At 37.1% G+C, this 20,491-nt stretch overlaps 1 protein-coding gene across 1 annotated transcript in view; it reads right to left on the bottom strand.

Moving 5' to 3' along the window:
• Nucleotides 1-2,035: 2,035 nt before the first annotated feature.
• Nucleotides 2,036-20,491, bottom strand: part of DCP1A (decapping mRNA 1A) — a 39,006-nt gene continuing 20,550 nt past the window's right edge. Inside the window, exons 6-10 of the mRNA XM_075513818.1 lie at nucleotides 17,520-17,639; nucleotides 12,778-13,542; nucleotides 10,145-10,210; nucleotides 7,807-8,025; nucleotides 2,036-6,134 (exon numbers count right to left, since the gene is read on the bottom strand). Coding sequence (XP_075369933.1) covers nucleotides 6,054-6,134; nucleotides 7,807-8,025; nucleotides 10,145-10,210; nucleotides 12,778-13,542; nucleotides 17,520-17,639 — 1,251 coding nt within the window. The 3' untranslated portion in view covers nucleotides 2,036-6,053. The remainder of the gene's footprint in view (nucleotides 6,135-7,806; nucleotides 8,026-10,144; nucleotides 10,211-12,777; nucleotides 13,543-17,519; nucleotides 17,640-20,491) is intronic.

Here is a 20,491-nt window from a genome sequence, read left to right as displayed (position 1 = left end):
CTTTTGCTATTCTTTCCCTTGTTCACTTCTCAGGTATCTTCTATTCACTGGTCCTTCACCTTTCATTTTATTGCAAGTGCTCTTTCAAAAATGCAGCAACTGATACAAATACTATCTCTTCACTGCCCTCTTCTCCCAATTCTTTTTGAACCTAATTAGGAGTCCCATATGAAGCAGGATTCTAAGAGGAAGTGAAAAATTGTTGCATAACTGACAAGGATGAGCTTTATGGTTAATGGCAGTATTTCAGTTACAGGTCTATCACTGAAGTCTAACTCTCCTAAATTAGTAAGTCAGTTCAAAAGTAAACCCCTCAATCATAAAAACTGGAAGAGAGAAGAAAAAGCTGATTCACACTTGAAGTTGTGCAAAGATAGGAGAAAAAAATTCCACTACAGGGCACTGAAAAGAACTTTCAAAATTGTTTAACATATGTTGTAACTTCTAATCTTTTGAATTTCAGATTAGGTCACTAAACTTAGAGAAAATTTACCTCAGCTATACTGAAGACCGTATTTAGTGATTTGACTCTATCCTGTTCATAAATGAAGCAGCATTGTATGAATGACAGGTTTCTTATCCTCTATACTAATGTTAACCCCCCCCGGTATCTTGTGTATCAAGAATGAAGCGTAGTTGAATCCTTACCAAATATGAGTCCACTGACTTCAATTGAGTTGGCCCATGAACACGAGCTACAACTTCATTTAAAAAGCCAGTCGTGTTATTTCATTCTGCAAGCCTGCAAATAAAATTTGAATTTTAGTGGATGAGTTCTAGGAAGCCTAATGCTTACTACTTGATTCCATCTAGTGCTGTATCACCATCGTAGTAGGGATTGACTTTATGCTCCCATGCACTCTCAGAAAACACTACTGTAGAGCACACACTACCAAGAGAGAAAAGGCCAAAAAGATTTTGGTCTGCGTAAGTTTTTTGTACAGTGCCTGGTTTAGCTGCAGCTACACATAGTAAGTCTATCTGTGGATTATCTTAATTATCCACTAAGTATTATCTTCTTTCCAAACCAAAGGGGAGCACTTCATAGGAATAACAGTAACCAGGAATACCTGGATCCAGAGAAGACAAAAAGGTTAACAGCATCAACACTGAAAAAAAATACTTCCTCAGTATTGACCAAACAGGCAACACATCTAACATAGAATTTAAAGTTAGATTCTAGGCCTTAGCTGTTTCTACTTTTTCTCAATTATCTTACAGTAAATCCATTACTCCTGTACTTGTTTTGTATGGTAGTCTTCTATTAGAAGAATCTGCTTTTGTATATAGTACAGGAGTCAGTTCGATATTAACTACTAGAGCAAACACCATCATTCAGTGGCCTCTCCTGACATTTGCTATGCCTCACAATCTCTAACTCTTATGGGTAGCTAGAATGGGAATAAGCATCTAGCTAAGATTAAGGGATTTTGGCATAAGGTATTGTTTAATTTAAAGATCTGTTCCAACAGAAATTCGGCTATGGTTTTCCTCCTCATCAGCTTCCCTGTTTTACTTTGTGAAATTTGGATCGATCAGTTGCATGATACCAATCAGATATGGTAAGAGGACAATGCACTTTCCGACATCTATGATCAAAGACCAGCACTGGATTATCATATGCCATGTCTAGACAGATGAGAGGGGATACCATAAAAAAAAAAAAAGTGATAAGGAAAGGCACTAAAACCAGTTACAGCTGTACTTATAAGACAGTGACCTTGCAGCTGCATTTCTTAATGTGAAAGGAAATTGGTCTGTTTATCAAATTCAAAATGCAAGCCTGCTTACAGCAATACAGAGGATAGCCAGAAGCTGTTACAAGTGACAGATGCTATTCTCAGCTGTCCTTCAAGCAGGCATGCTGCATTTTCTTTACTGAACAAATGCAATTGGTTTTTGCCCCAGTATGAAGTAAGGAGTTTGAGTTTCTTCTCTGGAAAATATTAACCCTAAATAAAATCTGAACTTACCCTTCTAGCAGGCTACTAGAGCTCTAGAAATAAAAGGAAACATTGGAAGATTTTTAGGAGGTGCTGAAACAATTGTTTTGAAGTTTTATTACAAAAATATATCTGCAAACATACAAAATTTTGGATGAAAAAATGCTCATTCTTAAACATTTACGCAATAACTTAATAACTGCAAACATACATAGGTGCTATAAAATCCATACCATACCAAAAACATTAATGATGCAGTATCTACATTTATTGACTTACAATTATTCTCATTCCAGTTTCCAGAAATCTTTCCTGAAGCTCCCCTTCCCCATGGTCTTTGTATTGAAAGAACATGCAAATGGGTACAACTGGTGCATCCATGGAAGTGATAAAACTCAGAAATTACTAAAAGCATGTAATGTACATAAAAAAACCTAACTAGCCATATGCCCATACACTGAATAGATAAAAATAAATACACTACCAAATCAGAGATACTGCAGTTTTTCTAACGAAGTGAACGGAAGATATTGCATCTTAACATTTTCATAACGTTGCCAGACAAAACTGAGGTGACATATATTGCACACATTCCTCCTGTTAAGATATGCTGTACAAAGCAACCCAAATACCTGGCAAAAAGGTGGCCGGTTTGTTTAGAATACTTTTAAAAACAAGACGTCTCAAATTAGTTTGTTTTCAAAAATATTTCAAAAATTATATCAGTGACTACACATGGCATAATGGGTTTCAGAAATATACCAAAATGAAGCAATTAGAAATGCAAGCAAAAATGAAAAACATCCAGCAGTGAGTGTTTAAATATTATATTGAGTATTTATACACAGAATTAAACATTTTATATGAAATCAAGATGAATCACTTGAATTTTTTTTAACTTTATTCAATCATTCTGCAAATCTTGTTTAATTTGGAAAGATACACTGCTTTTAAGTTAATAGCTGTTAGGCACCTTTCATATAAACTTTGCATTGTTAAATAACGGCAGATAAAGTCTAACTACAAAACTGAGAATTTTGATTTTCCTGAACTATTCAGCAGCTGTAGGTTTTAAAACTGTCTTTGATTACGTTTGAGTTTGGCGTTTTTTTTTTTTTTTAAGTGACTTAATGCTAGCCACAACACACATGCTTAAATAATACAATTAATTACTTTGGGGAGTACAGTCTAAACTAATGATCTTTTAATTCTCAGAACTAATAGGTAAAATTCCACTAAGCCAGTAATTTTACAAAAAAAAAAAGTGTCACTTGAAAATGGTTACAATAATTTCCTGTGATGACCCATGGTAACTTGCTACGCAGTAGTTATCCTTACATGCGGATAACACTAATCAAGCACTTCCGCAAGCTAGTAATTTTAGATTTATACAAAAAGTTAAAATAATCAGGAAAAAAGTTAAATAAACACAGTCCACATTTAAAAAAAAAAAATTCAAGTTTTACACTGTAGTTGAGCCTGTGTTTTACAATGCAACGTAACGAGGTTTGTCTGTTAAACCCACTACCCTGGCACTTGTCATAAATCTCTACGGTGTATTGCATGACACCTAGGTTGGTTCCAGTGTCTGTTGGCTACACATAGAGAGTGTAGAACAAACGTGTGCAGGTGTTCGATCAACAGGTTTGCTTGTTGTAAAAATGTCTGCCTAGTAACTATGATTTCAACTCTGTTTCTCTTCCAATTCATTTTGAAAGTTGGGGGCGGGGGGGAGGTAAACCAATCATGTATTGCTAGTAGTACACTACAGAACCAAAGTAAAGTAAGGATCTGCAAACTGCTGGGGGGGGGGGGGGGGGGGGGGGTGTCCCCCTGGACAGCTAGAAACAAGTTAAGGATATTCAAAGTAGAGTCAAACTCTCGTAACAGCACTGCTACTCTAAACAGTATTACTTTTGTCAACTGCATATGACTGAAGAACTCAAAATACAACTCCTTCCTATCATTTCTACAGACCTTTGGATACGACTGAATTTAGCAAACAGTACAAATATGCACTATCAGCTTCCAATATTTCTATTCTTAGAAACTTTTATCAAATCTTCCTTTGAAGAAACCAGAAGCTGTCCATAAGAAGTGAGAAGTTACAGACTTCATCTTCGCTAAATCCAGATAAAAAGCAACTCTCTATTTGGTTTAGGCTATCCATTTTTGTTCAGACGAACTGCTCATTGGTTTGTCCCTTTTAGTGAAACTTTTTCTAAAAAACCCAACAACACAAATTAGTTTTGACCTTAGATCTATTTGAGTTATTTTTTATGTGCATACACAGTATTATAACTCTAGAATTTACGTAGAAAGCTCCGATCTTCCTTAACAAGGCTGAGTTTATATTGCTGAATTCAAATGCTACCATTAAAGCCAATATATTTCTTGATGAATGTGCATGACACTAGCATCTTTCCCTGAATCTTGCACATTTTTCTAACAAAATACTATCTATTGGAACTGGAAACACTGAACTCAAAGGCTGAGAAGAGCTTTTCAAGAAGGCAGGTAGTGCTAAACAAAATATATTTTCCACTAAAAAGCTATGAAAAAAACTAAAATAGATCAAATACATAAAAATGTAAATATCTGTGTATCTAAAACATACCGATTTGTGAACAAGTCACAGTTAAAGCTCAATTACTAGTTTCCAATGAAATGACCATGCACCTTGACTACGTCAACATTAACTAATCCTTAGGATATATATACATACATATATGTTGTAAGGAGCCAAACAATTTTTTTCTTCATATTTCAATAGTGCTTGAGGGAAAAGAAAGAAGCAGTGCATCATAACTCACTACAGATTATCTTTTTACTCAATAAACCAAAACTTTTCTACTGGAAAAGCATCCTTTAAAACTACTATTGCTGGAGAAAGGTGGGATCTGAAGTCTTATTAATTACCTTTGCATGCCTTTCAGAAATAAATACAACCCGTGGGTAAACCAACACGGCAGCATAAGAAACTATAATTAGAAATTTTCTGATTTCAAATGGGAAAGTATCCAGTTAAATTTTTACAGTAGTGAACAGTGAATTACTAAATCACATATAAGGAGTGATAACATTTTAATTAGATAAACTTCAGACTATGAAGCGTGCACTAACAGTTTGGGGAGAGAGCAACAGAAGAAAAGGATGCATTTGTTCCCCATCTGCACGGTTTTCAACACTGCAGTTCCAACCCTACTGAGGAATGAATGCCAACTATGACATGGTCCATTCTTAAGCGAAAAGGGAAACAAAGTATTTAAATTACATCCAATGCTGCTGAACAGGAAGAGGGTCTTCCAGCAGTGGTCTCTTAACTATAAATTTAAAACAAGCGAACTTCAAGATGCAACAGAACTACTCTGTTGCCAAAAAAAAAAAAAAAGTAATGCTACAATCACTGAGGATTTTGCATACTTCAAATTTTGCCTTTTTAAAGAAAATGGCCTTAATCACTTGGATACCTGTTTAATGTCAGCAATGCAGAAGCAAATAAGATAAATGGAATATTTAAAAGATGAATTTATGTGCATTAGCTAGAGACTGTCAACATATTGAGCAAATCACATTTATAAACCTTTTGTTAAAGATTGAGCTCCAGAGGCCTGGCTTCCAGATCCGTTCCTTCCCCACACCTGCCAACTTAATCACAAGGCATTTTGCTCTCCTTTTCCTCAGTCCTTCGAACTGGGACGAGGTTCCCACAACTGAATTTTGTTTTGGTGTGGTGTGGTGTAGTGTACTGTACTGTACTATGTATTTGCTGGTTTAAATAGTATTGAGTCTGTAATCCTTGAACAGTGAATACAGCTAGGAGTGAAAGCCAGAGCAAACATTTGCACATTCACTTAATGCTAATGAGAGCTCAAATGCAACTTAATTGCCCTCCCCAATAAAAACAAAAGGTTTGCTGGTGATGATCACAGTGAAAACCTAGATCGCTTCTGAGAACATTACTTTCATAAGTATTTAAGGAATAGTCTTTCCTAACAGGTTCAAATTCAAGAAGTTGAAAATTAAATATTCTTTTACAAAAATATTGGTTTTATAGACAAGGCATAATTGTTTCTAAAATTGATATATTTTAAGTAGATTTAGCTTCTATTATAGCTTAATGTTGTCTGTATTCTTGGTTAGGACTTGCAAGTAGACTTCATGAATAGTGCTGAGAAAATGGGAATCATTCTGCAGGGAAAAAAAAAAAAAACCAACACATTAGAAACATTAGTAAAACTATGCAAAAAAAGTTTACTTTAATGCCATTTAAGTTGCGCGTAAGGATTCCTTGTAGTGCTAGCTATCTGAGAGCTAAGAGAAGGGAACTAGCTGCATGCTTGTACAAACAGCAATGCTTTTTGGACAACATACAGCCTTTGAACCTTGAAGCTGGTAAGATAGCTAAAGGGATCACTAAGCACACTGGATGCTCAAACAAACAGAACAGGGGTCACTAGGTCAGCCTCAGCCGCATAATTTCACCTCTCTCCAGAGTCCAAACCTTAGTCTTAAACACAGGGAATTCCATCCTGTGTACAGGCCCCCAAATAAAGTCTGCATGAGTGTCAGAAATAATGTTACTTCTGTCTGTCAGACCAGCCTGAAAGGGATTGCAGTGTGTTATACAAGAATTCTCATGTCAAATGACCGGGAAGTGAATTCATTTAACCTACAGACAATATTTAGAAATACTTCCTGAATTTAATTCCTTCAAATGTCAAGTTGACAAAACTGGTATCTAATCACCTAGCTTGAAGATGTAATATTCTTTTTACAAGATCTGCATAGCAAATTTGGTATCCTGCTTGAAGTGCTGTGCAAGTACTCCCATGCTGCAGGGTATGCCTATTTTGGTCTTCATTCAGCTACTTGTCTATATTCTCTATAAGAGAAGATTAGAGACAAATATTCCAATCGGCTCTCTGAAGTCACCACAATGATGTTCTTCAGACTGCGGGGTGAGAATCGGTGCGCTATGTCTCTAATGAGAATAAAACTTCTGGCAGTTGAGCTCAGTTGCAAGACTTAGAAGTAAGCTAGTTTAAGTCTTTCAAGAGGAAAAAAAAAACCAAAACAAAACACAAACACACACCAATACACAAAAATGTTGTGCAAAAAGGAACAACATAGTTATAAATCAGGCAGCCTAGCTGATGATGGGATCCGGTACTGGCCCTTTTTGGTCCTAACAACTTTATCGCTGGGATGATATGGTTTGCTATTTTTAGACTTGCATTCTGGGTGTAAGCTCTACTAACATCAGCATGGAGGGGACAAGAGAATTCTGAGTTGACGAAGAACGGTTTGTCATTCATGGCAACTTCGCCGTGACATTAGAGGTCAAAATGATCTCACTGCATGGCTACTCCCAACATCACAGACTTAATTCAACTGAACTTTTTAGTCCCTAGAAATAGCGGAACTAGAACTTTGCATTTTCCATTTCAAAGACGCATACTTCAGTTAAAGATCAGGAACAGTTCTAGGGAACTGGAATCATAAAAGTTTTCCTTGGAAAAGCAGGAACGCTTACAAAGACAACAAAACCAACCCCCCCATCCCCATACCAGGGCTTCTACTAGTGCAACTTTTTCCTCACTTGTCCACAAATTCATATGGATGTGAAAGGACACATCTGATGTACAGCTCAGTCCTTCCAAGTCCTCCATCTCGCAACCAAAAGGAGCAAGCTGTGCCATACTATGTGTACAGTGCGGAGTAATCTACCCCTTCCAACAGAAAGGAACAACTTTTGTAATGTTTCAGGGCAAAAGGCATTATAGGGGTACAGAATTTCTCAGTACTGGCTACTGTACTTGGAACCCCATCCCTCAGAAAATGAGCTCTGTAAAGACAGGACCTTTATTAGATGTATCAGTGCTTCTTGAAGCTGAGACCTACTGAGAACAGTAGGAGGTATAGGCTGAATTTCTGTTATTCCAAGTGTTAAAGGCGAAGAAGAATTGGCTTTATTCTCCACTTCAGTAGCTTTTGTAGCTGATTGCTGAAAAACACTAGGAGACAGGAGGATTGAAGGCGTTACTGTAGTTGTGGCTGTAACAAACTGCGGAGGTGCAACCTGTAAAAGAACAGAAAATTAATAAGCATCGTGTCCAGTAAGAATGAATGCTGTTATAAAGGCTGGAGAGACGAGCATAAAAAAATAAATAAATTGTAGCCACTATTATTCAGTCAGATATTACAGAATAGCTGCTCTTAATGAAGAAATATCTACCTATGAAGATTAATATCAATAGTAATTCTCATTTTAAAAGCTGAAGAAGGTAACAGTCTTCAATATTCTTGTATGCAGACTCCTTCCTCCTCATGTGGTTGCCACCTTCCAGAATTTTTGAGGCATAACACATAGAATAAGATGAGCTTTTCACCTAGGTAATCGAAGGAGCCTGTAGTTGTTTTGCCACTTACTGTTTTCCTTAGGAGTTTACAGAAAGGCTAGTCCTGCTTTCCATCCCCTTACTTCTATGGTCTCCAACAAAGACACTTATAATTTAAAGTAAAGTATCTCAAAGATATTTAAAATGACTGATGAGTTATAATTAAAGCATTGTAGTACATTGAAATATTCTAAGTGCATTTTCCCTTGGGGGGATGCGAATATTTTGAGGACCATCTTCCCACCTCATTCTTCCACAGGTCTGTGTCCATTTCATTACAGAAATCCACACGCTGCCTCTGCCACTTTTCCTTTTAAACATAAATTGCAAATGCATAGGAATATTATATTTGCATAAAGTGGACAGGAATAAACATCAGCTTTGAGCAGCTCTTGACATCTCCTGATAACTGCAATTATTATTCAGTATGATAATCTACATCTTGCTCAGGCTTCCAGAATGACCAACATGGTGAAAAAAAAAAAAGAAAATAAACAAGCCAATCTCACTCAAAAGAAAGCAAGACTAAATGTGATATGTAAAGATGTTTGATACGTCAGCAGAAAGAGTTCCCCTTGGATAATCAAAAATCTTCAGAAGAAAAGAAACTGCAAAGCCATCTAAAGGTAACACGTATATAACAACATCAACAACAGTAGAACTGGCAAATTGATTTTGTTATAGTCAAAACTGTGAAGACTTACAGCGTGGGATTTCAGCTGAAGACAACGTGTTTAAACCAACAAGTGTAGTTTACCACACAACATGCACGTGTTTCTTAAAATTCCAAAATCCATGTAAAATGCTTTTATTTAGATAACTATTTACCAACTGTGTCGTGAACAGACTGTATAGCTTGTCTTATAGCAGGCCAGTAGCTAAAACAGCATTTTACTTTAAGCAGGACCATTTTTACTGCCTTCACAATCAGATCTGAGCATGCTACTAAAACTGCTTCTATGTAGTGCAAGTTGGACAAGACTGAGGCAACTTAGCAGATTTGAAAAAGGAGGGAATGGGTAAAGGAAAAGTAGAATTAAATTACAGATGGCATCCTGCAAAGAATACATAACAAAAAGGCAATTAAAAACAATTCTTGAAGACTTGACTAATACCAGTTATTTTTTTAACTGCAACCTGAAATTTTATATTGACGTTATTTTGAACTGTTATTCAACGGCAGTTCTAATAAAGTTAAATCTGTATTCAGACCACTAAAACTTGCTATTAGAAAGTTTTGCAGTAACAATGCTTGTTATTATTTTCTTCCTCTATCTTCCCTTTTTTTTTTTGCATGGTGTCTTTTTCATAAAATACAAGGTACCTCAGGAAAACTGGAAGGGACAGCAAGGCAAGGATTGCATTTTGTGCCTCTGGGGTGCTTAAGGTAGGGCTAAGGCTAATAGACCCTACTGCAATATTATAGCATTAGTGCTTGCTTACAAGTGCTTGCCTACTGCTTGCTTACAAGATAAAAAAACCAGTTCAAATGGTACAAAATGAATGCAAGATTGCAGATCCAAAATTGTATTCTCATTTCTGCATTAGCATCAACAATAAGAGGCACTGTACGACAAAAAAGTGTACTCATTCATAGCAGTCTACAGAAACTCCCCCTTGCTTCAGTACAGCATGTTTCTGCTCCGTAACAGCACCTTAAATATGGCCAGTGGACAACGACTATTTGAGATACCAACTGCTTACCACAGTTTTACACTCCCTCCCTCCCCCCCCCCCCCCTTTTTTTTTTCCTTTTTAAGAAAACCCACAAACAATTAGCAGAAGTATTTACTCACTTACTTGGCTTGCTTTAGACAAAGTCTTCGGCTGTGGAAATACTTCTGATTCCTTGTTTTGTTGTACAGTCTAAGTTAAAAAGAAAGCATAATTCACAAGTTAGCATCCATAGCTCAATTTCCAGTGGTGGTTCTCTGTTTTTATGAAAGCACAAAAATGCAAATTTCAACAGATTTTAGGTGTAATTCAATCCATTTTGTAAAACTGATATAATCAATGGGAAGTAGGAAAAAGAGGACAGATTTGAATTTATGTTTTATGCTTTCAATATTACAGCCAACCTGTAAAGGCATAACAAAACACTTCTGAGGAAAGACTACTACAGTGGAAAAAAAAAATAATCTAAACATTAAAACACTGAAACTGGGAACAAAACAAATGGTACAAAGTGAAGAGTTCAGTACCTTGTAATCAGTTTGGTAAATTGCCAGGACGGTTAAATTCAGTATTTTTTTCCTAGGAGTTTGATCTAATCACCTCCACAAAAATTAAATGCTGTTTTCTGCTAGAATTTCAAAAGTATTTTATATCTCTACAAACAGCATCCAGATATTTCTTTAGTCAGATTTCAAGACTATAATATAATAAAATTCAAGTATTATAAAATATTAGCAAACACAATAAAAGGCATGTAGATAAGGTACTTTAGTAAATTCCTGTGGCATTCTTCAAAAGGCTTGTTATAGCCATTTGGAATACCTCTTGGCAACGCAGAACAGGAAAAACCCTTCGCAGCAGACAGTACTTAGCTTACTTGAACTGCAATGAAAAACACTCAGGGAATTGATAGTCCTTAACGACAAAAATAAAATTAGCTTTATGAAGTGGTAACAAGCACAAGATCAAATTCTTACACTCTAATTACAGAAGAGTTAAGTCTTTTGCTAGTTTAAGAGTATATTTGGACTATGGAGAATTTTTTCTAATTAAAATATGTACACACAGTGGACATGGTGGAAGGCAAAAAAGGCTGTAAGACTGGCATATGAAGAGCTAATGCCCAAGGCTATCGAGCAGACGTTAAACAAACACAGTCAAGGGCAGTTATGGATAAACCCAGCCAGCTTTTCTAATAGCTCAAAGATGTCACAATCTTCAGTTGTTTCTGTACCAAGGTTTAGTAGTACACGAAAGAAAAATACTGCTCAGAATGTACAGTTCTTCAATACTAGATCAAGATAGCTGCTCAGTGCTGCACTTGGACCTCCTCCTCCCTCTGCAAAATGAATCGGTCCAAACATCTCAGAAAGGTGATCGCTAGTGAAATAATCCTAGCATGTAGCAGTCACAGCCTTCTTGAAAATTTTCAACAACAGCAGATTAGAAATAAGGTAATTAGAAAAACAGCATAATGAAAACACACCCATTTCTTCAACATTAACACAGGGATAAGTCTTCTGAGGACAGAAAAGCAACACTTGAAAAATACACGGTAGTCTAAAATAATGCTTAGGACAAGTTACAGGCTGAAGAGTTGAGCTTTTGATTAGATCTCTTATGAGTAAGTCATCACCATATTCATAGCAAAGAGTAGCAGCTGAGCCAGACAGGGCTACCAAAGATCTTGTTAAAACCCAGTGGCCAGCACTGGATAATAATTAACATTAGGAAATTCATGCAGATGTCACTGTAAGTAGTTTTGTTTGATGTTTTTTATTCTTGCATTATCATTGTACCCAAGATGCAAGAAGACACAATCCAACACTGGCTTAGTCGGCATGAATGTAAATAAAATAAAATAAAATAATAATGCAACAAAACAAAGAGAAGTCTTTGGATAACCTCAGAGGTGGGCTCTACAGAAAGTTGCTCCCTTTGGAGAAAAAAAGAAATCCAATAACCCAAACCCTTTAATGTCTTTACTACTCCAGCAGCCAATTATACAGCAGAGCAACACTAATTGCTAGAAAATAATTTACAACACAAAGCCACACACATTAACCTTACAGAGTAGCAATGACATTTTCACCTAGTCTCTCAAAACCAATTTACTGCTTTGGCTTATATTAAGGCATAGACAATAGATTCTCCTCCAAGAAATAGAAAGTTTGAGAGGTCCTTTGTAAGCGCTACTAGGATAAAACAAACCACAGCGGTCAATTAGACAAAATGAATCAGTTTACGATCCATTTTGCTAAATAACTAACAGCATCTCAAGGTAGCCCACAGGCATCCCCAGCAGAAAGGGGTCAAAACTGAAACATCCAAAGCAAAATAACCAGAAACAGGAAACTGTTAGTTTTGTACCTTCAAAGAAGGTACAGGCTAGACTTGCACAGCATCAGCTCTAATTACACTGATCAGTCTGTAACCTTCTGTCCCTTCTCAGATCATCAGTTCCTAGCAGTATTTTTCTGACACAAGTACAGATGAATTCTATAGGACTTATTCATCCCCTAACAGCACCAGCTTGAAAATCCTCCTCCTCTACAGACAGGTCTGTCACTCATAGCAGATGTTAATGATGTAAAACTAATGGAATTGGATTTCTAAGTTAGCAATTCAATCAATATCACACAGTGGAAGTCCTTAATTATTTTTAAAAGGCTAATATATAACAGCACATTTTCCAAGAGAAAATACACATAGTCTAAAAACAGTCTAAAGCTTCATGGATATAAAAACCCACAGAATACCTGAAGGGGAGAGATTATCTTGCTGTTCGAGGCTGATGGCTTACTGTGAGATTCTTTGAAGCTTTCTGGTGTTGCAAGTTGGCCAACCGAGGCAGAGATGTTTGGTGTTAAGGAAGTCTTAGTGAGAGACTGCTGTTGCATTTGGTCATGCTGTGGGGTCAACCTGAGTTTCTGGAGAAGATCAACACTTGTATGGGATGTATTTGAGACAGTTCCTGTATTTGTTGATGTCAAGGGTGCTATAAGCTGGCTTTGGCCAGCCATTAGATTTTGTGGAGCATGGTTCACTTCAGATGGCAGCTGATTCACTAGTGGGGATATCTGCTTGGCAGCTTGCCGCATAACGTGCATTATACTGTTGTTTTGTTTTAGGCCAGGAAGCATCTGAGCAGGGGCAGCTTCCATTGTCGAGGCTGAATTAAGAACAGGGCTTAAACGAACTGAATAGCTTGAAACATTTTTTACATCAGGCTGGGAAACTGAAGCTGGAGGTATTAGCATAGGTGTTAAACATTCCTGCTGATTCAAAGGATTGGCACTGGTTTTAACGCTTGGACTTTCAGATTTCCCTAGTGATTGTTGTATTACTGTTGACTGGTCAAAGGGAAAAGGCAAGAGCAAACTGTGCTGCTCTCTGGAAGAGGTGTCAGTCTGCAACTTTTCCATTCTCTCTGGATTGGGATACGGAGCTGCAGGCTGTTCCTTTGGTACAGAGGTTCCAAACAGTTCCTCCAAAGTCAGATGCTTCTGCCTTGACTGAAACAGCTAGAAAGAAGCAAAAAGGAAGTTTTCCATTTAGAAATGTACATACCACTGTGCATCTCACATGGCCTATGACAATTTCAAGAAAACTATGGAAGACAACTAGGTCAAATGCATTTAAAATACAGTTTGGATATCAAATGTGCCCTATTTACAGGAATTTTGAAATCAATTTCAATTACAAGGAACATCCTGTCTATGTAAGCTTTGTCTCTACAGCCTTCTATGGACAGACTGTGCGCTAGTAGTAAAGAAGGAGGAAGGCTCTAAATTCTGTCACTATGATGGCACCTGCCATCATCGATCAGCCCTAACTACACAAGGCACTTTGGGGGGGTGGGGGGGGAGAACATACATGTTCAACAAAATCCACATAGAATTTATAGAGTTCGAAATAATTAAATGGCCTAAAAGGTTGGAAAGGAACAGAGAAACCTGAAGGTATACAGCTGATGTAGCAATACATGCCTAGACAGTTCTTCTCACCCTTTTCATTAACAATGCAATACATGTTACAATAGGTAAAAGAATTTGTATAAACCTAAACATAAATATCTCCTTGAAAAGTGTGTATATATACACACAGAGTTACATCTACCAGTCCTTTAGTCTCTCCCAAAAATATACTTCTAGCCTACAGCACTGACATTGTTAGAAAAATCTGGTTTTAAGGATATCATCATTGTAATATTTTGCTGAAAATGTTTAAAAATGGGTTTCACTAAAGAGAAAAGAAACAACTATTAACACCCTTAATCGCAAAATTTTCCTGGGTTTTTTTGGTTTTGGGTTTTTTTTTGGTTTTTTTTTTTTTTTTAGGTTGCACAGGACCAAAAGTTATGTAAAACAGCTGGACTAAAATACAACATTCTGTTCAGAAGACTGAATGGCCTGCAGCACAATTCCAGTGTATTCTGATGGTATGTCTAAACAAAGATGCTATTTTACTATGAAAACTACTGTACCGTGACATTGCTATGCTAGCTCTACTTTTACTAGCACAGATAACAGCAGTGGAAGTATGGCAGTACATGTAGCATGCAAGTAGCCTAAGAAAAAAAACCTTGAGCTTGAAATCATATTGACTTCTGCCCGGGTTACTAATCTCTGCTGCCATTGTTTAATTTTTAGCTAGCTTAGTCAGGCACACTTTTATTTTGCAGCTGAGACATTCTACAGTTTATAAACCTTGTTAATTATTTTAGGAAGTCTTCCTAGAAGGTTGTTCTTACTTTTCTCCACTGATCTTACTGTTCTGGAGACCCGTCCTTCAACTGTCAAGATCCCATTAAGAGAAAAATGACTATTCCATCTCATTTCAAACTCAGCTTTTCACTTCAGTATGATAAATTGACTAGCTTTCCTTTATTAATACATTACAAAATTCAAGTAATAAACAGAGATCTCTACCATGCTCTGATCCAAGTCAGACTAGCTGCTTATGTGGATACAGTCTCAAACATGAAGTTAATTTCCAGCCTGAAGTATAAAACACATCTTTTGCCTGTCCCAGCTCTGGCTGAGATATATTTTGAGCGTATCATCAACTTAGCGTGTTATGAAGACCCTTATCAGCAGGGCCTGCAAAAAGGCAACATGATCTTGATAAGAACAGAGTGCTGCTCTGAGGGTTCCTCCAGAAATCATTTCAGATGTATTGAAACATGAATTAGCAGGCAGAGCTGGCACTATAAAGTTTAATTTCAGTGTTCTAGTTCAGTTTTGCTGATTGCTGGCACAAAAGCATTTCATGATACAACTGATTTTCATTTTGAACTGCCAAGATAAAAAACTTGAACTTCAGAATATCACAGAGAAAACATTTATGTTTATTCCCAAGTCTGTGATATCTTTAGAATAAAATAAAGTTAGTCAATCAACTAAAAAAAATGTATTTTTACAGTTGCAATGGAGTATTTTTCCAGTAGTCTTCCAGTTGTCCATGTTATTAAAAACGTGATTAAGAACAAACACATTTGCAATATATTTGAACCCAGTTAACTAGCTTTACAGAATTATCATCACTTATGTTACCCAATTAATTTTTTCCACTATCTCTGCAGTTATTTTAACTAGCTCAACAGAATTAAAAATATGCCATTTCACCTGTTCTATAAATCTACTGTTTCCCTTGAATTACTTCACAGCAATTTGTTAGAATCTTATCTTCCCAATTTTTCCTTTGCTAGTTATTTGATTTCTGTTCTGCAATTCCATGCATGGTGTACCGTCTACATGGAGTGACCCCAAAGAAAGTATCTTCTTTTAAAACAAAGCCCTAGGAAACTCTGCTGCCAAGTCTCAAGACCAGGCATGCAGCAAGCAGAACTGGCTGCCGGGGTCAGTCTATCACTTGTGCTGATCCAAAAGCAGAGCTGCTGCTGAGGGGGTAGAGGGGACTGTGACAGCCAAGGAGCCCAAACTCCCCATCCCCATTTTAATTCATTAACTGTTACTACCCCATCCCCTAAAACAGATTCCTGCTGCCCATACCCTAGCCCTAACCTGTACTGGAAATTATTACTACTACTGCAAAGTATTTTGTTTACAAGTACTAAGCGCAAGGTTGCACACATTTTCATAGGGCATTTCATTTTTCCGACACAGTGGTTTATTGCATCAGAAACACGACAGTAAACTATGGCAAGGACGGGGGGCAGGCCTTGCAGCTTACCTCAGTGGGGTATTTTCCGAGGAGGACCACTACTGACCTTTCCGTGCCCACTGGGTGGCACTCTAAGCAGACCCAAGTTACTTAGGTGTTACAGGAAATGTAGTTATTGCAGAATTTTTTTTTTTTAGTTTATCTCTCAAAAGTACAGCTTCCTTGTGCAGAAATGCTTACTAGAAAATGGAGCCAAATACTGAACTATTGCTACTTATTCCAGTCACTCCAGTGATGACACTACGTATTTCGCAACAAGTTTCCCATGGTTCAAAGACAACATTTACATGACGCAGAGGTTATTTTCACTAGCATTTTTACTGTGGTTTAAACTTTAATTACAGTAGTAACACCAACCTTTAGAATTTGTAGATATTTGGATATGTGCTGATTGAACATGTTGTATCTAACACTTACCTGAAATAGATCTCAGCGCTCTTATTACTACAATTTGAGCAACATCCCTCCCCAACAACACTGACTCCCCCCCCCCCCCCCCAATATTTCCCTTCCTGCAGAGGAAGGAATATACTGTCAAAAAGTTCTTAACATAGGAACAAAACCCCAAACAACACTCCTCCCCCGCCCCCAACAAAATAAAAAGCCACAAAGCAAACCAACACAAAACCATACCCACTTTTTCCACAATCTAAGTATGAAGGAATGGGCCAAGCTGACTGATCTCATTACCAAACAGTCATACAAGCAGAGGTTCAATGCAAGCTACAGAAACGTGGGAGAAGATAGGTAAAGACACTTTCAGTTACGCCAAAGAGAATTTGGTGCTGCCATGACTGAAGCACTTTCCATTTCTTGGCTAGCAATTCACTGTTGATTTAAGTTAGCAGGACTGTAGCTGTAGCTTTCAAGGCAGCACAGACAAACGTTAAGTAAATGTCTCAGACATGAGAAAATAGGGCTTGAGTTCACGTGTGGAAGACTGCAACAACGTGTACAGCTAACTGATGGCATATTCAGTCCAATAATGTGGCAGAGGTAATTTTTTCTTGCTTCCTGGCTCTGCAAGTCATCGTGCATGTTACTGTGGACGGACATCTTCCAGAATCCAAGTTAGCCCATTTAAACATAATTGGATATTCACAGTAGTGTGGACATAGCCTCATATTTTTAAATACCAAGTCAAAAGACAGCATTTAGGATCCTAAAAGTCTTCAAACCCATTAGTTTATTTAAAGTGATAACACATTCAGCAGACAACACTGCAGGCATTCTAAGAAATAAATATTTTGGTACCAAAACAAAGTACTAAATGAAAAAAAAAATAGCACCTTATTTAGAGTTGGATGAAACATACCTGCTCTTGCACTTGTAATGAAATTTTTTGTTCCGAAGGCTCTGTGCTTTCTGGCTTTGAAGGATTTGCATTTTGTTGCATTCCAGAACTTGATGTAATACTTAAGTCACTAATCTGATTCTGGGGGGGAAGGGGGGAAAAAATTTAACACAAATACATGAGTTTCAGTCTACATTTACCCACTACTACAATCCTGTTTACATGGCATTTTGACTGAAATACAGACAATGTACAGAGTACTGATTTTTTTACGACACTGTGGAATTCACAAATTTTAGGAAATAAAAATCGTACCAAGACATCCACCATCTGGTATATAGTCATAAAGTTTTTACTCTTTATTATTAAAAACAATAAAAAAAGACAACTGGCTTCATACGTTTTTCAGCAAGAAAGAAAATTATTAAAAGAAAAAAAAAGGCAGGCTTTTCACATCCTTTATCTGCATTAGCTGCTAACAAGGAAGTTTGCTACACTTCATTAAATCAAGAAGCCAAACTAGAAACAGCTTAGAAAAAAAAAAATCCTGTCAGAAATCATTCTAAGTGGCTGGAAAGAGAGCTTGTCACCGACTTATTTCCACAGATTTAATTAACCATGTACATCTCTTTTCAGAAGGTGTTAATTTGGTCTTCCACGAACAAGGCAAAAACCAGACAAGAGTTGCATTATAACAGACAGTATGTTTACAGATTGACTTTCATCTTTAATAAATATACACATAAATGAATATAGAAATTGTATTACAGTTTAAATCACCAGTGAAAAAACCCAAACTGTAGAACAGTCTAGCTTTCAATAGGTAAACTACATCTTATGCCTATGATATAGCTGAACATTAGCACAACACATGATGATTGCTCTGGTCATTTACCCACAGCAGCAAAATACGGGTTAAACTTTTTAGCAACAAGTTAAAAAACAAATCTGAACTTTATTATTATTTTGTTTTCAATTTCTAATTGAAACCAATAAATACAAAATCAAGACTACATATTGCGATTTAGGGACAGAGGAGAAAAGCAACTTCTCCCATCTTTCCAACTTTCAGCCACTAACGTGAAGGTCAAAACCCTTTGTGCCTGAAATGCTGGAAGCCTTGCGGTTACAAAATCAGACAAAGCATAGTTTTCTTTTCACTAGAGGATGAGCTGCAGTATGTTTCCATGCTCATACTGAAACATGCGCACAAAACACCACACTATAAAAAGCATCCATTCACTTCATTAAAAACAAGAAATCTCAGAATTCATTCATTTTCACATATGGACTTGATGTAGCGAGTACTTGGAAGGATTAAGCTGATTTGGAATCCTAGATTAAATCACTCAGACCTTCATAAATCTCTTTTTCACTCTCTCTGCCCCCTTCTCATGCTGACACTCTGCCAATCTCATGTGGGCTGCACAAAAGGATTACTGTATGATCCATCTGGAGTGTACCAGGCAGATAAGTACTTTCTGCTCCTAAATACAAATTCATGTGTAATTACCGAGTGCCATAAAATAATTAAAAAAACCCAACATTAAGACAGGAAAGGTCTCTCAAGAAGCCTTCAAAACAAGTTGGTTACTTAATCATGTTAACACTGACATACTTCGGCTACAAGGAGTTCCAAAATTAATGTGCCAGAGGTTTGTTGCTACAGCTGAGGTGGTCAACAGAACATTCTCCAAATAAGTTTGCTTGAAACGTGACCAGCATTGCTCGATTCTGTTTATCTGGCAATTTCGACATAACTACAGTCATAGCAGGCTATGGGATTACGTTGAACAGATTCAGTTTGCAGTTCACATACACACACACACACACAAAGGAAATTAAATAATTATTCTAGTTTCACTAGTGTTCTAAAAGCATCAAGAAACACACACAATAACAACAACTAATCAAGATCAAGACACAAAAACCCCAAGCATATTAGCTCTACTGTAGTCCATGCTCTGCATATTTCCCTATTGTATTACGGGCACCACAGACGTCGGCTGTCCACCACAGAATCTGCATACCATTGCCTGTTTATCAGTATTTTACTTGTCTACAGAGCTTCATCCAAGATGCTTAGGAACTTTGTTTCTAGCAAAAGCTTTTCAGTACTCTCACATGAAAAGGAGCTGAAAATTGGGAGAAGACAAGTTGGAATATCCTTTCTGAGCCATTTTTAAGAGCCATTTATCTGTTGGAAATGCGTATTATCCAATACTGCAAGGACAGAGAGGGAGAAAGGCTTCATCACACCCTAAGAGGGCACTACCAAAACAGCAAGTTCTTGTGGTGTGTGTTTTCTTTTCATTTTGGTTTTTTTTCTTCCTTCCCCAAAAGCCTTGAATTTCCTCAAATCTCTCTGAATTGATAAAACATTGAAAGATGAGTCATTCAGGTTTTGATGCTTCCTTCTGTGCCCTCACAAAAGCTGCTACTTCCACAATGCTGGCCTTTGTACAAAGACACCTTCTCCCCAAACAGCACTGATGAATCAGAAGCCTTTTCTTTTTTTTTTTTTTTAAATCTGTATTTAAAGCATTCAAAAACCACATTACTGATTTTCAGAAACTAGTATCTAGCCTGGGTCAAATATATTGTATGGTTTATCACATTCGCCTGCCCTCAATCTACATCAGAAAGTGACAATTTAAGTTGGCTCGTACAAGGTTTAATCCATGTGTTCATTCTTTTCTCCTCATCCCACATTGTACTGTAACAAGCCAGAATCCTACAAAGACTCAAATCCCAAGTACTCAAAGTAACTCTGCTGTGACCTACTGCACAAGCAAATCCTGGAAGGAATCAAGCACGCTACTAATGTGCTAACTCTTCTCCCACTAGTACAACAAGAAAAACCATACCGCAGCTCTGCGATGTTCTACTCGCACATTACTTCACTATTGCACATTCTTGTATTATTATACTTGGTGAGAGGCATGTTCAGAATCTTTGTTTCCTTTTTTGGATCTTCCACATACTACCCTTAT

The sequence above is a fragment of the Mycteria americana genome, chromosome 11 (genome assembly GCF_035582795.1).
Source record: "Mycteria americana isolate JAX WOST 10 ecotype Jacksonville Zoo and Gardens chromosome 11, USCA_MyAme_1.0, whole genome shotgun sequence".
NCBI classification, from domain to species: Eukaryota; Metazoa; Chordata; class Aves; order Ciconiiformes; family Ciconiidae; genus Mycteria; species Mycteria americana.
This window is presented reverse-complemented; position numbering and strand designations above follow the sequence as displayed.